General features: G+C 55.0%; 2 protein-coding genes across 2 annotated transcripts in view; one reads left to right on the forward strand and one right to left on the reverse strand.

Annotated features, from left to right (window-relative positions):
- The window catches only part of PTSG_12730 (uncharacterized protein), a 9294-nt gene extending 706 nt beyond the window's left edge, over nt 1-8588 (reverse strand). Inside the window, exons 1-21 of the mRNA XM_004990655.1 lie at nt 8319-8588; nt 7939-8079; nt 7658-7764; nt 7303-7375; nt 6928-7119; nt 6654-6722; nt 6374-6475; nt 5407-6068; nt 4634-5138; nt 4255-4316; nt 3967-4068; nt 3609-3740; nt 3257-3396; nt 2966-3031; nt 2683-2765; nt 2269-2450; nt 1836-1954; nt 1361-1517; nt 931-1001; nt 603-740; nt 1-318 (exon numbers count right to left, since the gene is read on the reverse strand). The exon at nt 1-318 is cut by the window's left edge and continues 102 nt beyond it. Of these exons, the coding sequence (XP_004990712.1) occupies nt 1-318; nt 603-740; nt 931-1001; nt 1361-1517; nt 1836-1954; nt 2269-2450; nt 2683-2765; nt 2966-3031; nt 3257-3396; nt 3609-3740; nt 3967-4068; nt 4255-4316; nt 4634-5138; nt 5407-6068; nt 6374-6475; nt 6654-6722; nt 6928-7119; nt 7303-7375; nt 7658-7764; nt 7939-8079; nt 8319-8400 (3503 nt within the window). The 5' untranslated portion in view covers nt 8401-8588. The remainder of the gene's footprint in view (nt 319-602; nt 741-930; nt 1002-1360; nt 1518-1835; nt 1955-2268; nt 2451-2682; nt 2766-2965; nt 3032-3256; nt 3397-3608; nt 3741-3966; nt 4069-4254; nt 4317-4633; nt 5139-5406; nt 6069-6373; nt 6476-6653; nt 6723-6927; nt 7120-7302; nt 7376-7657; nt 7765-7938; nt 8080-8318) is intronic.
- Nucleotides 8585-11236, forward strand: PTSG_08463 (uncharacterized protein; the record flags this gene model as incomplete). The annotated part of the gene is made up of 10 exons (XM_004990656.1): nt 8585-8826; nt 9042-9060; nt 9205-9284; nt 9436-9482; nt 9624-9679; nt 9924-10029; nt 10271-10318; nt 10444-10592; nt 10731-10810; nt 10967-11236. The coding sequence occupies exons 1-10, from the start codon at nt 8761-8763 to the stop codon at nt 11234-11236; spliced, it is 921 nt and encodes a 306-aa protein (XP_004990713.1). The 5' UTR covers nt 8585-8760.
- Between the last annotated feature and the right edge of the window lie 355 nt (nt 11237-11591).

Raw genomic sequence — 11591 nt, forward strand, 5'->3', positions numbered from 1 at the left:
ATCACGCCACGCTTCTTCGCCTCAGCAACACGGGACGATTGCGACACGCGCGCGTACAGCCGTGCAGGGTCGCTTGCAACGCGTTCAAACTCCTCCAGCTCGCTCAGTACAGCCTCGCGCGCAACAATGGCGGCGCGCACCTCCTCCCACAGCTCAACGGCCTGACGCAGGGCATGCAGCGTGTGGCCCTGCACACCACTGCCGTGACCACTGGGACCACCGCCACCAGCGGCGCTTCGTGCTGCGCGCGTGTGTGCGGATGTGCGGACGCCGCGAATGCGATCGGCGACATCGAGCGGCTGCAGGCGGTGGCGCCGGCTGATGATGGTGGTTGATTGTTGAAGGTGGTGAATGGTTGATGGTGGTGATTGGTGGATGAGTTGGGGCATTGGAAAGGCACAATAAGCAAATGAGACGCACTCTGTTCTTCTTCAACAACGGTCACCACCATGACACACACACACACACACACACACACAAACACACACACACACACACACACACACACACACACACACACAAAAGCAACCACGCGTGCCGTTCTTTCCCCACTCTCTCCTCGCCCCCCCCTACTTCCCTGCGTCACCAACACTGCGGCTTACGTTGTGGCCGATCCTGGGCGAGAGTACTTGACGCTGCTGTAGAGGATTGCCTTGTCTAGTTTCTCCATGGTGCTCAGCCGGAGGTCCCGCCAAACAACATCGAACCGCCGCTGCAACGCATCGAATTCCCGCTGCCGCCTGCACAGGGGCAAACACGGGTCGTGGTGATGGCGGTGGTGGTGCACGTGAGGTTGTGTGAGGTTGTTCGTATGTATGGGTAAGTGTCTTCGTGCGCCAAGGACATTGGGAGGCAACGATCCAAGTCATGCCACCATCAGCAAATTCATCGTCATGATCGTTGTGATCGTTGTGATCGTTGTGATCGCACTTCATCTCATGGTCGTCGCCTGTGAGCTGATCCAGCGCAAGATCATTCATATCCGCAGCCAGGCCGCCCATCTGCACCAAACACACACACACACACATGTGTCAAGTGAGAGTCGGTTGAGTGGAAGGAAGGCCTGTGCAGAAGGATGTGCACACGCAAACAAACAACCAACCAACCAACCAATCAACCAACCAACCAACCAATCAACCAACCAACCAACCAATCAACCAACCAACCAACCAACCAATCAACCAACCAATCAACCAACCAACCAATCAACCAACCAACCAAAGAAGCAAGCAAGCAAGCAAGCAAGCAAGCAAGCAAGCAAGCAAGCAAGCAAGCAACCAAACCAACCAACCAAACAACCAAACAACCAACCAAACAAATAAACAAAACAGAGTGTCCCTCATCACCATGGTGAGCCCACCTGCACGGCGTTGACGTTCCACATGCCCTTCTCGTACGACTTCTTCTCCTGCAGCAGCTGCTGGGAGCGGGCGTGATGCACAGCGAGCGCCTCTCGTCGCGCCTGCACCTCCGCCTCGTCCTCCTCAAGATCCGGCGGCGCCCGCTCAGGGAACATGCTGCCATCACGTGGGGAACGTCGATGTTGTTGTTGTTGTTGTTGTTGTTGTCGTTGTTGTTGGTTGTTGTTGTTGTTGTTGTTGTTGTTGTTGTTGTTGTTGTTGTTGTTGTTGTTGTTGTTGTGAAAGTGTGCGTGTGTGAGAAATTGTGTGAAGTTTGGGTGTGTGAGTGCACGTCAAAGCAGCATTTCACGTCCCTGGCTCCAACATGCACAAACACACACACACACACACACATCTGCAATCGTGCACGCAAACGTTCATGTCTTCTCTCCCTTTTGTCCTTTTCACGCTGTCCAATCTATCCTGTGCACTCACGAGAAGACGGCGGGGAGGAAGTCTGCCTCGTGCTCCTCCAGCCACTCCTTGTAGTCGACAAACTCAAGCGTGTTCTGCCACCACTTGAGCCACGACTCGTACTGCCGCGCCTGCCGCGCCTGGGTTGTGGTGGTGGCGATAGTGGTGGCGATAGTGGTGGTTGTGGTGGTGGCGATGGTGGTGGTGGGGTGTGAGCAGACTTCAGACGAATACACGAGACCAGCAACAACAACAAGAGCAACAAGAACAACAACAAGAACAGCAGCAACAACAAGAACAACAAGAACAACAAGAAAAACAAGAACAACAACAACAACAACAACAAATTCAAGAAGAAGAACAAGAACAGCAACAACAACAACAAACAAACAAGAACAGCAACAGCGAACTCCATGCGATAATGTGTCCCTGCGTGCTGTCGTTGTGAACTTACGAGGTGTTGTTCAGAGGGGTTGGCGACCACTTTTGGCGGGCGATTGCGATATGAGCGGTGAAACCGCTTTTCCTTCTTCTCCTTCTCATCCTTCTCCCCACCTCTCTGCTTGCGGCCCTTCTTGCTCGTGCCGTTGCCGTCACCGTTGTCTTTCTTGGTGTCGCCGGCAGTTGCCGCTGTCACTGCCAAGAGAGTGTGGCGTTGAGTTGAATGAGCATGAAAATGTGTGTGCACGTGTGCACGTGTGCATGTGAGTGGCGGTCAAACGATACAAGCTCTTGTACGAACAGCACTTGTCATTGCATCAGCTGACACGGTTCTCCCCAAAGCCTTCTTGTGTACATGTGTACGTGTGCATGTGTGTGTGTGTGTGCGTATGAGTGTGTGTGTGCATGTGCACGTGTGTTGACATACACTCTGACGCCGCCGTCTCCTTGAGCGCCTCGTCGTTGCTCATGAGGACGTTGTTGACAGAGAACGGAAACTCGTTGTCGGCCCTTTGCAGGTTTCGATACGCACGAACAAAGCGATTGGTGGGAAATGTGAGAGCAGGGTAGCAACAAACATGCACGCACCCTCACACACACACACACACACACACACACACACACACACACACACACACACACACACACACACACACACACACACAAGAGTTGCAAGCAATCCTTCGTGCGTGCGTGCGTATGGTGTTCACCTGTGTGGCATGAGCGCTCCCGCGATGTCCAAATCCTCTGGCGCCGGCAGCACCTGCCCAAATATCCTGTGCACATACACACGCATGTGTACAGATGATGGTGGCGGGTTGGAACATGCGGTGAGGAAAGCAATTGCGTACGTTCAAGCACACCCACATACACATACACAGACAGACAGACAGACAGACAGACAGACAGACAGACAGACAGACACACACACACACACACACACACCCGCACTCACACACACGCACACACACACACACACACACACACACACACGTACTCACCCATATGAGTGCAGCTCGCCCAGGGTGTCGTCCACGATGGTCTTGAGCGTGAATTCCTCTGAAAGTTTTCCGTATATTTTCGTCATTGAGACGAAGCGGTAGAGCGGGTCGTCCATGTCGGATATGGCGGCGGGCGTCAGCTGATGGTGGAGGAGGAAGGGGGGGGGGTGGTGAGGTGATGCGTTCATGACACAAATGAGACAGACAGACAGACAGACAGACAGACAGGTACGGAGAGACAAACAGGCTCACACACACACACACACACACACACACACACACACACACACACACACACACACACACACACACACACACACACACACACACACACACACACACACCAACGCACCGCTGGGTCGTTCTCCATGAAGATGGGGAGGGAGGGCTGTAGCGTGATGAACCAGACGAGCTCTCGATCAGAGACGCGCGGGACCCGCGGACGGAAGTGCAGGTCATCGTCGTCCGCAGCCGATAGCGGTGCCTGTTGTGGCCGTCATCGTGGTGTTGTTGTTGTTGGTGGTGATGGTGGTGTCGGTGATGTAAGGACGCGTGGTAACGTGTGCGCGTATGTGTATGTGTGCACGTGTGAAAATGTGAGGGGGAAACAGGGCTGACGACAACCGAACCACGGTGGGCACACGTGTGCAACAAACATGTGTAAAACAACATCAGCATTCACATGCGCGCGCGCGTGTGTGTCGACTGACGTTGGCAACAAACTCCTGGACGTGTGGGTGTCTTCGTGTTGCGTGGGAGAGAAGGTACCGACGCCCCGTCGGCCGCTCTTGCTCAGGTGGCGGGCGCTTCGGCTGGAACCACAAAACGGGAGAGGGAGAGGTGTGGAGGGAGGGAGGTGAATGATTTTGTTTGTTTGTTTGTTTTTGTATGTGTGTGTGTGTGTGTGCGCATGTGCGGAGGAAAGTGACGAGTATTGCGACGACAACAACAGTACACGACAACAACGACAACAGCCAAACAGGGCAACGCGTGCGCACCAGCACGGGGTCGAGCAGGTGTTTGGTGTTGAGATGTGCACTCAAGATGGGATCCATGTCACCTGCACCAAGGGAAACCAAAGGAACGAGAACGCGTGAAACCTTCGCCGACCATCCCAACGCTTTGACTCAGTCCTGCTTCTTCATGCCCCAGCAATAGCAACACACGCACACGCACACACAGACACACAGACACACGCACACACGCACACACAGACACAGACACAGACACAGACACACACAGACACACGCACGCACAGACACACACAAACACACACGCACGCACAGACACAGACACACACACCGACACAGGCACACACACCGACACTCACACACGTACACAAACCCCCCTGCACACTCCCAACCGCTGCTGCCTCACCGATGTCGGCGTCTGGTTTCTGCCGCCACCGCAGCATCGCCTGCGTCATATCGTGAACCTCTCGCGCGTGCTGCTTTCGCTGTCGTGTTGTTGCGCTGTCCGCAGGCGCCCGCTTCGTGGCTGCTGTTTCTGCTGTTTCTGCTGTTGCTGCCGTGAGCTGCGACGGCGTGGCTGCGAGCGTGCCCGTGCTCTCGACACGCGGGACGGTGCTGGAGGCAACAGCCGCTACAGACGCAGACGTGCGCAGTGCCATTGAGTCTCGCTTCTCCTGCTGCGAAAACGACGCCATAAGCAGTCGCGATGACATGGGCGGCGGTGTCGGGATGTTGACGCTGCCGTCTGTTGCCGGGCGCGTTTGCGACTGCGCGAGGGAGGTGGAGCGACGTGCACGGTACGCTTTCGATCGGCGGTGGCGGCGGCGATGATTGTGCTGGTGCTGGTGTGTTGATGGTTTGGGTGTCTCGTCCACGCCGACTTGCCCTTCATCCTCTCGCTCTGCTTCCTCCTGGTGGGTGTGGAGGCGGGATGAGGGTGGTGGGGGTATGGGTACGTGCAGTGTTTGAAGTGCAGCGAACATGCATGAGCGGTGAAGACAGGTGCGTGGATGGATACAACGAAAACCAGACACAATCAAGCGCATGGAACCGGCAAGGAGGAGTTAGAAAGGAGGTTTGAAGGAGGAATAACGAAGGAAACAAAGAGCAGGGAACAAGGAACACGGGGAACAAGGCAGCACAGTACAAGAAGCAAGGTGTCATGTAACAACGGCCTACCTGTGTGTAAAACAGGGAGGACAGGCACGAGGCGCTAACGGCGCGGCGAAGGGACCGGCGACCAGGTCCGCTTGTCCGCCACTTCACGTCCTCCAACAACCGCTCCATCGACAGCGGCTCCAAGATGGTTGGCAGTGACGCCCGCCGCCGCCGCGCCGAAGGCGACGCTACCATGCTCTCATCACCATCACCACCACCATCATCATCACCATCATCACGACCATCACCAGCACGACGACGACGACGACCACGCAATCGCTGCTGCCGCTGTTGTTCGAGTTTTTGTTGCGCTTCCACAGGTACATCAACCACAATCACACGACCGCCATCACCATCATCATTATCATCATCATCGCGCACAAGGCCACTGTCCCCGCTTCGCTGATGAGGCGGTGCAAGCCTCCCTCCCTGCATGTGCACACCCGCATCCATGCCCACACCTGCACCAGGCATTGCAGCCGACATCATGCTCGCCGACGATGGTGATGGCGACGGCGACTGTGTCGAGAGCGTGCGCGTGCCGCTGCTGTCGTACTGCACGAGGTGCTGGTTTGCAAACGGCAGCCCGAGCGCGGCCATCTGGCGAACGGAGAGCGCAGACGGGGATGTGTTTACCACCGACACGCGGCGTGAAACCGCTCCCTCCAGCACCGACTCAAGCTCTGGTGGTTGATTGTCGGTGGTGGGCGGTGGAAGAAAGGCAACGAGGCGATGGGACGTGAGAAACATGCGTGTGTTGCGTGTGTGTTTGTGTGTGTGTATGTGTGAGTATGTGTGAGTGTGTGTTTGTGCGTGAGTGTATGTTTATATGTGTGTGTGCGTGAGTGTGAGTGCGTGTGTGTGTGTGTGTGCGTGAGTGTGAGTGCGTGAGTGTGAGTGCGTGAGTGTGAGTGCGTGAGTGTGTGTGACTACATCTTGCTTCAAAGGCGCTCTGTACTACAGTCGCGCGTGCTTGCAGGCACGGCACCTTTGATTCGCTTGAGGGAGGTGTCAAAGGGGATGCTGGGCATTTTCATGTCGCGTTTCAGTGCCGCGATGCGGTCCGACAACTGGCGCTGGTACTTGTCATCTGCAAGGGCGGTGGTGGTGGTGGTGGTGGTGGTGGTGGTGGTGGGGATGGTCACATCAAAATGAACTCAAGCATGAGAGCAACAGCACACACACACACACACACACACACACCGTACACACATTACACGCAATCTCTCACTCTCACTCTCTCACTACCATTTCCTCTCGCTTCATACCTCGCATGTCTTGGATGATGTACCATCGAATGAGCATGTAGACTGGCACATGACGTGTTGTTGATGTGCCTGCAAGCAAAACCAATGTCAGAGACGTTGGTAGACGGGGTCAGTGAAGTCTACGAACCTGTGTGCTGCGAGTTTGGCTCACAGTGTGCAAAACAGGCGAGCAGCTTGCACACACAGACACACGCACGCACCCAGACACAGACACACAAAACACACCCACAGACACACGCACGCACACAGACACAGACACACAAAACACACGCACCCTGGAGGTCTTTGCTGGCCTGAGTGACAATGACAGGGCGACAGGGTCTGTTCTTGGAGCGCTTGAGCTGCTCCCCGAGATAGGCGCTAATCTCCTTGATCTTGAACGCCCTGCGCGCATCGCCAGCGAGTTTGGACAGATAACGGATGGTGTTGGCGCTGTCGGAGAAGACGCCTCGCTGGCGCGCACGGTCTGGTGTGTGTGCAGCGTGTTGCAAACAGGATGGGGGGGGGGGTAACAGAGGGTGAGCTGAGGAGGTGTGTGGTGTGGGATGTGTGCATGTGTGTGCACGTGCGTGTGTGCGTTTGGTTGTGCAATTTGTACGTCATGTGTGTGTGTGTGTGTGTTTGGGTGCACTTTGAATGTTGAGCTTACTGAGCAAGGTTCGTAGTCGTCGATACAGCAGCACGGAAATCTCAATCAGCGTCCACGGAATACGTCGGTCAATCTGATGGTGCGAGCAATGCATTGTTTGGGCATTGGTGGTGAGGATGCCGCAGGGAACAGAAACAGGACCACAACAGCGCAAAAGGCTCAGTTTGACATGCATGTACACCCACCCACACCCCCCCCCCACACACGCACACACGCACACACGCACACACACACACGCACACACACACACACACACACACACACACACACACACACACACACACACACACACACACACACACACACACATACATTCACATGACCTGGCATGCCGATGCCTGCAAGGATCACCGACCTCTTTGTTGATGGCATCTGAGAGCACGGCGTTCCACTTGCGCCGCGAAAAGTCGTCCCACGCGCGTTTGAGCTCCGTGATGATGACATCGTGGAAAGGCGCCATACCTGCGGTGAGCAGGGAGGCGGCAGCAGCAGGAGAGAGACAGGGGGGAACACAAGATGAGGGCGGTTGTTGTATCCGAAGGAGAGAGATAGACGGACACAGACACAGGCATACATACAGAGGCGCATGTACACGTACACATACACACTCACGCGCGCGCGCACACACACACACACCTGTTGGTGTAAAGCCTGCAGGACGGGGCTCTTCGAGGAATCGTTCAAGCACTGCGTGCAGCAGGTGGTCTTGGGTCCGGACATGACCGACGGCTGGATCCGTGTCAAACGCGTCGCTGGAGCCACTGCTACCACTCAACTCTGTTAACAAGGCAGCAGCAGCACACACACACATCAGCAAACCAACAACATCAACAACAATAACGTCATGCGCAAGCTATGCCACTTGAAACACAGCCACTTCCAACACAGTGAACAACAAGCGGCAACAGCAATCCACAACAGCACACACAGACACACAGACACACACACACACACACACACACACACACACACAGACACAGACACAGACACAGACACACACACACAGACACACATACCTTTCTGGAGTGCTTGAAGCTTTGATTGCACATCCTTTTCTCGTTCTCGGGTGTCTTCCAAGTCCTCATCCACTCGCGACATGGCTGCGCAGCCCGCAGGGCCTTGGCAAAGCACAGCGAGCAAAAACAACGCAGGCGAGCAAGCCAGCCAGCCAGCCAACGAAGATGTATTGGTCTTCTCTTGTCGCTGCTTCCTTCACAACCACCCAATAATTTACCAACCGCCAATCGATTTTGCCAACAGCAGCGTTGATTTTACCAACACCCCGTTGGCAAAAAGCCGCGCGAAGCCTTCGCTCGTCCACCTCATCCTTTGTTTGCCCTCCACTTCGCTTCGCTCTTCTGCTGTGCGTGTCCTGCCAATGCCGAAAGTGTGAGTGTGCACGATCAGCACCAAACGACAACAACTCAGCTGAGGAAAGCACACATTGACCGTCCAGCAATGTCGACGGATCGACAGGCAGCACCGCTGCCAAGCGACACAACAGCAACTTCAGCCTTGCCAGAGGTACACACGCACACACACATTGCGATGTGTTTGTTTGGCTGTGGCTGTGGTTGTGTGTAGGTGTTGTGGTTGTGGCTGTTGTGGGGACTCAGTGCATGTACTATCGCGCCCCTCGCTTGCTTGCTCACTTGAAGATTGTACTCACGCACATGCAAACCCACTTTGCTGCCCCGCTCTCGGCTCACATCGGCTCCACCTCGGGGTTGCTCGTACAGTATGCCGAGATGCAGCCAGGTGTGTGTGGTGCAATGGCATGCGGGGTTTTGAGTACATTGCGTTTGTAATTCAATTGGTCAATTGATGTAGGGGTTCATGGTTCTATCATGCGCTTGATGTGGCAAAACCCTCACACCCAGCTCGCTGCTCGTGCATGGTTAGGCCCCTATGGCGGAGATGCACAGGAAGAAATCCACTACACTGCTCTGGATGACGCAAACGTTCCAGACTCCCCAGCGCATGTTCGTCTTTTGATGCGTGTTGTCTCGCGTGATCAGTGCCTTGTGTGCATCGATCGGGTTGTTGCTACTCGTTGTGACACTGCTCGTGCCTCTCACATATGAAGTGCCGCACCTCGTTTTGCACACATACTTCGTTGTTTTGCATTCTCAGACAAAGCGAATGTCATCGTCGTCCCGGTTCTCCACAGCAAGCTCAGCGTAAGATGAACACTCACACACACATACACGCACACACACACTCCTTTCGATGCGTCAAACGCACTGCTGCCGTTCCCGCTTGGCCTGACACCCGTCTCCCATCTTGTGTGTGTGTGTGTGCCAAATCATTATGTTGTGCAGAGATTTCCACCGTCGCCTCATGTCTGTTGCGTCTCAAGACAAGCCGCCCCGCCCATGTGAGCCGCGTCGTGCGTGCCGACGCTGTGTGTGTGTGTGTGTGTGTGTGTGTGTGTGTGTGTGTGTGTGTGTGCGTGCGTGCGTGCATGCGTGTGTGTGTGTGTGTGTGTGTGCGTGCGTGTGTGTGTGTGTGTGTGTGTGTGTGTGTGTGTGTGTGTGTGTGTGTGTGTGTGTGTGTGTGTGTGTGTGTGTGTGTGTGTGTGTGTGTGTGCTTGTGTTTGTCTACGCTCGTGAACGGAGCAGACGAGCGTGTCATGGCACTGCTCTGCGACTACGACCGCCCGTACGATGACACCATCTGCTCGGCGGAGGCAGACACCGTCAAGCGCCACATCGCCACAGAGGCAAAGTCAGTTCGCCAGCCTGTGTGTCTGCTTATGTGTGTGTGTGTGTGTGTCTGCTTATGTGCGTACGTGTGTTTATGCGTGTTGGCACATGCTTCACCTCATGTGTTTCAGCCACCATCCTTGACCAATTGCACCTTCATCTCGCTTACGAACACCACCACAACACACACCATCACCACCACTGCGATCATCACACCCATCATTACAACGATCATCACGGCGGCGGTGCCGACTGGGGTGCAGACTTCCTCCAAAGCCAATGGAGCCGCGTCTCCGCCACATGCCGCCGGCGTCGCACACACACGCGCACGCACCGGATGTTACTTCCACCACCAGCAGTGATGGCAAGGACAGCGGCGAGGGCTCGACTGACGCAACGGGCGATGCGCAGCAGGCACCACCGGTACGTTACCGAGTTGTGATGATGATGATGATGATGATGATGATGATGATGATGATGATGATGATGATGATGATGATGATGATGATGATGATGATGATGATGATGATGATGATGATGATGATGATGATGATGATGATGATGATGATGATGGATACGAGGATGGTTGTCATGCTGCATTGTTACCTCACACCTTCCATTCATACGAGGATGGTTGTCATGCTGCATTGTTACCTCACACCTTCCATTCACGCTTGCTTGTGTCCCTTGTGTGCGCGCGTGCATGTGTTTAGCCCCTCCCAGTGCGCCGGAGTTTCATTGAGCAAGGCATTGGCATCATCCCAGCTGACACGAACCTCCACACCTGCAGCTGGTACTTTGAGGTGAGCTGCTGCTTCTGCTTCCTGTGGAGTCGGTGTCGTTTGTGCTCATGCGTGCGCGTTGTTCACGGATAATCAACTCACGAACACACACACACACACACACACACACACACACACACACACACACACGTTTCACATCTAATGCTCGTTACCCAGGGCACGACGCGCGTGCAAGCTGAGGCACTGCTGCACACACCGGGCACATTTCTCATCCGCCGCAAGTCGCCCGACGCCGAGCCAGCGCTCTCCCTGCGCACATATGACCGCTGCCTCCACTACAAAATCTACTTTGTGCACGAGCGTGGCTTCACCTTTGGGTCTGCCGATGACAAGTTTTTTTCCTCCATTGTGGATTTGGTGCGCTTTTACCAGCGCAACCCGCTGCCCGCCATTGAGATAATGCTCGGCATGCCCATCGAAGTCTAGCTGATGATGTATGCTCTGTGTGGGTGTGTGTGTGTGTGTGTGTGTGTGTGTGTGTGTGTGTGTGTGTGTGTGTGTGTGTGTGTGTGTGTGTGTGTGTGTGTATGTGTTTGTGTGTGTATCCGATACAAGCGCGAGTCTAAGATATCTGTGATGTCTTGGAGCGCGCGCGTGAATCGCAAGAGAGAGGTGCGTCTGCTCGTCGGACCGGGGGAGGTGAATTCGAGATGAAAGCCGAAACGCACACGCATTCACGCACATGCGTGCTAGCTCGCACGTGAGCCGCCACGCACGACTGTCTGGCTGTTTCTGTAAGCAAAACACCCGAACCCAAAAGAAAGAAACAGATCGATAACCA

This window comes from Salpingoeca rosetta (genome assembly GCF_000188695.1).
Source record: "Salpingoeca rosetta unplaced genomic scaffold supercont1.23, whole genome shotgun sequence".
Lineage (NCBI taxonomy): Eukaryota > Choanoflagellata > Craspedida > Salpingoecidae > Salpingoeca > Salpingoeca rosetta.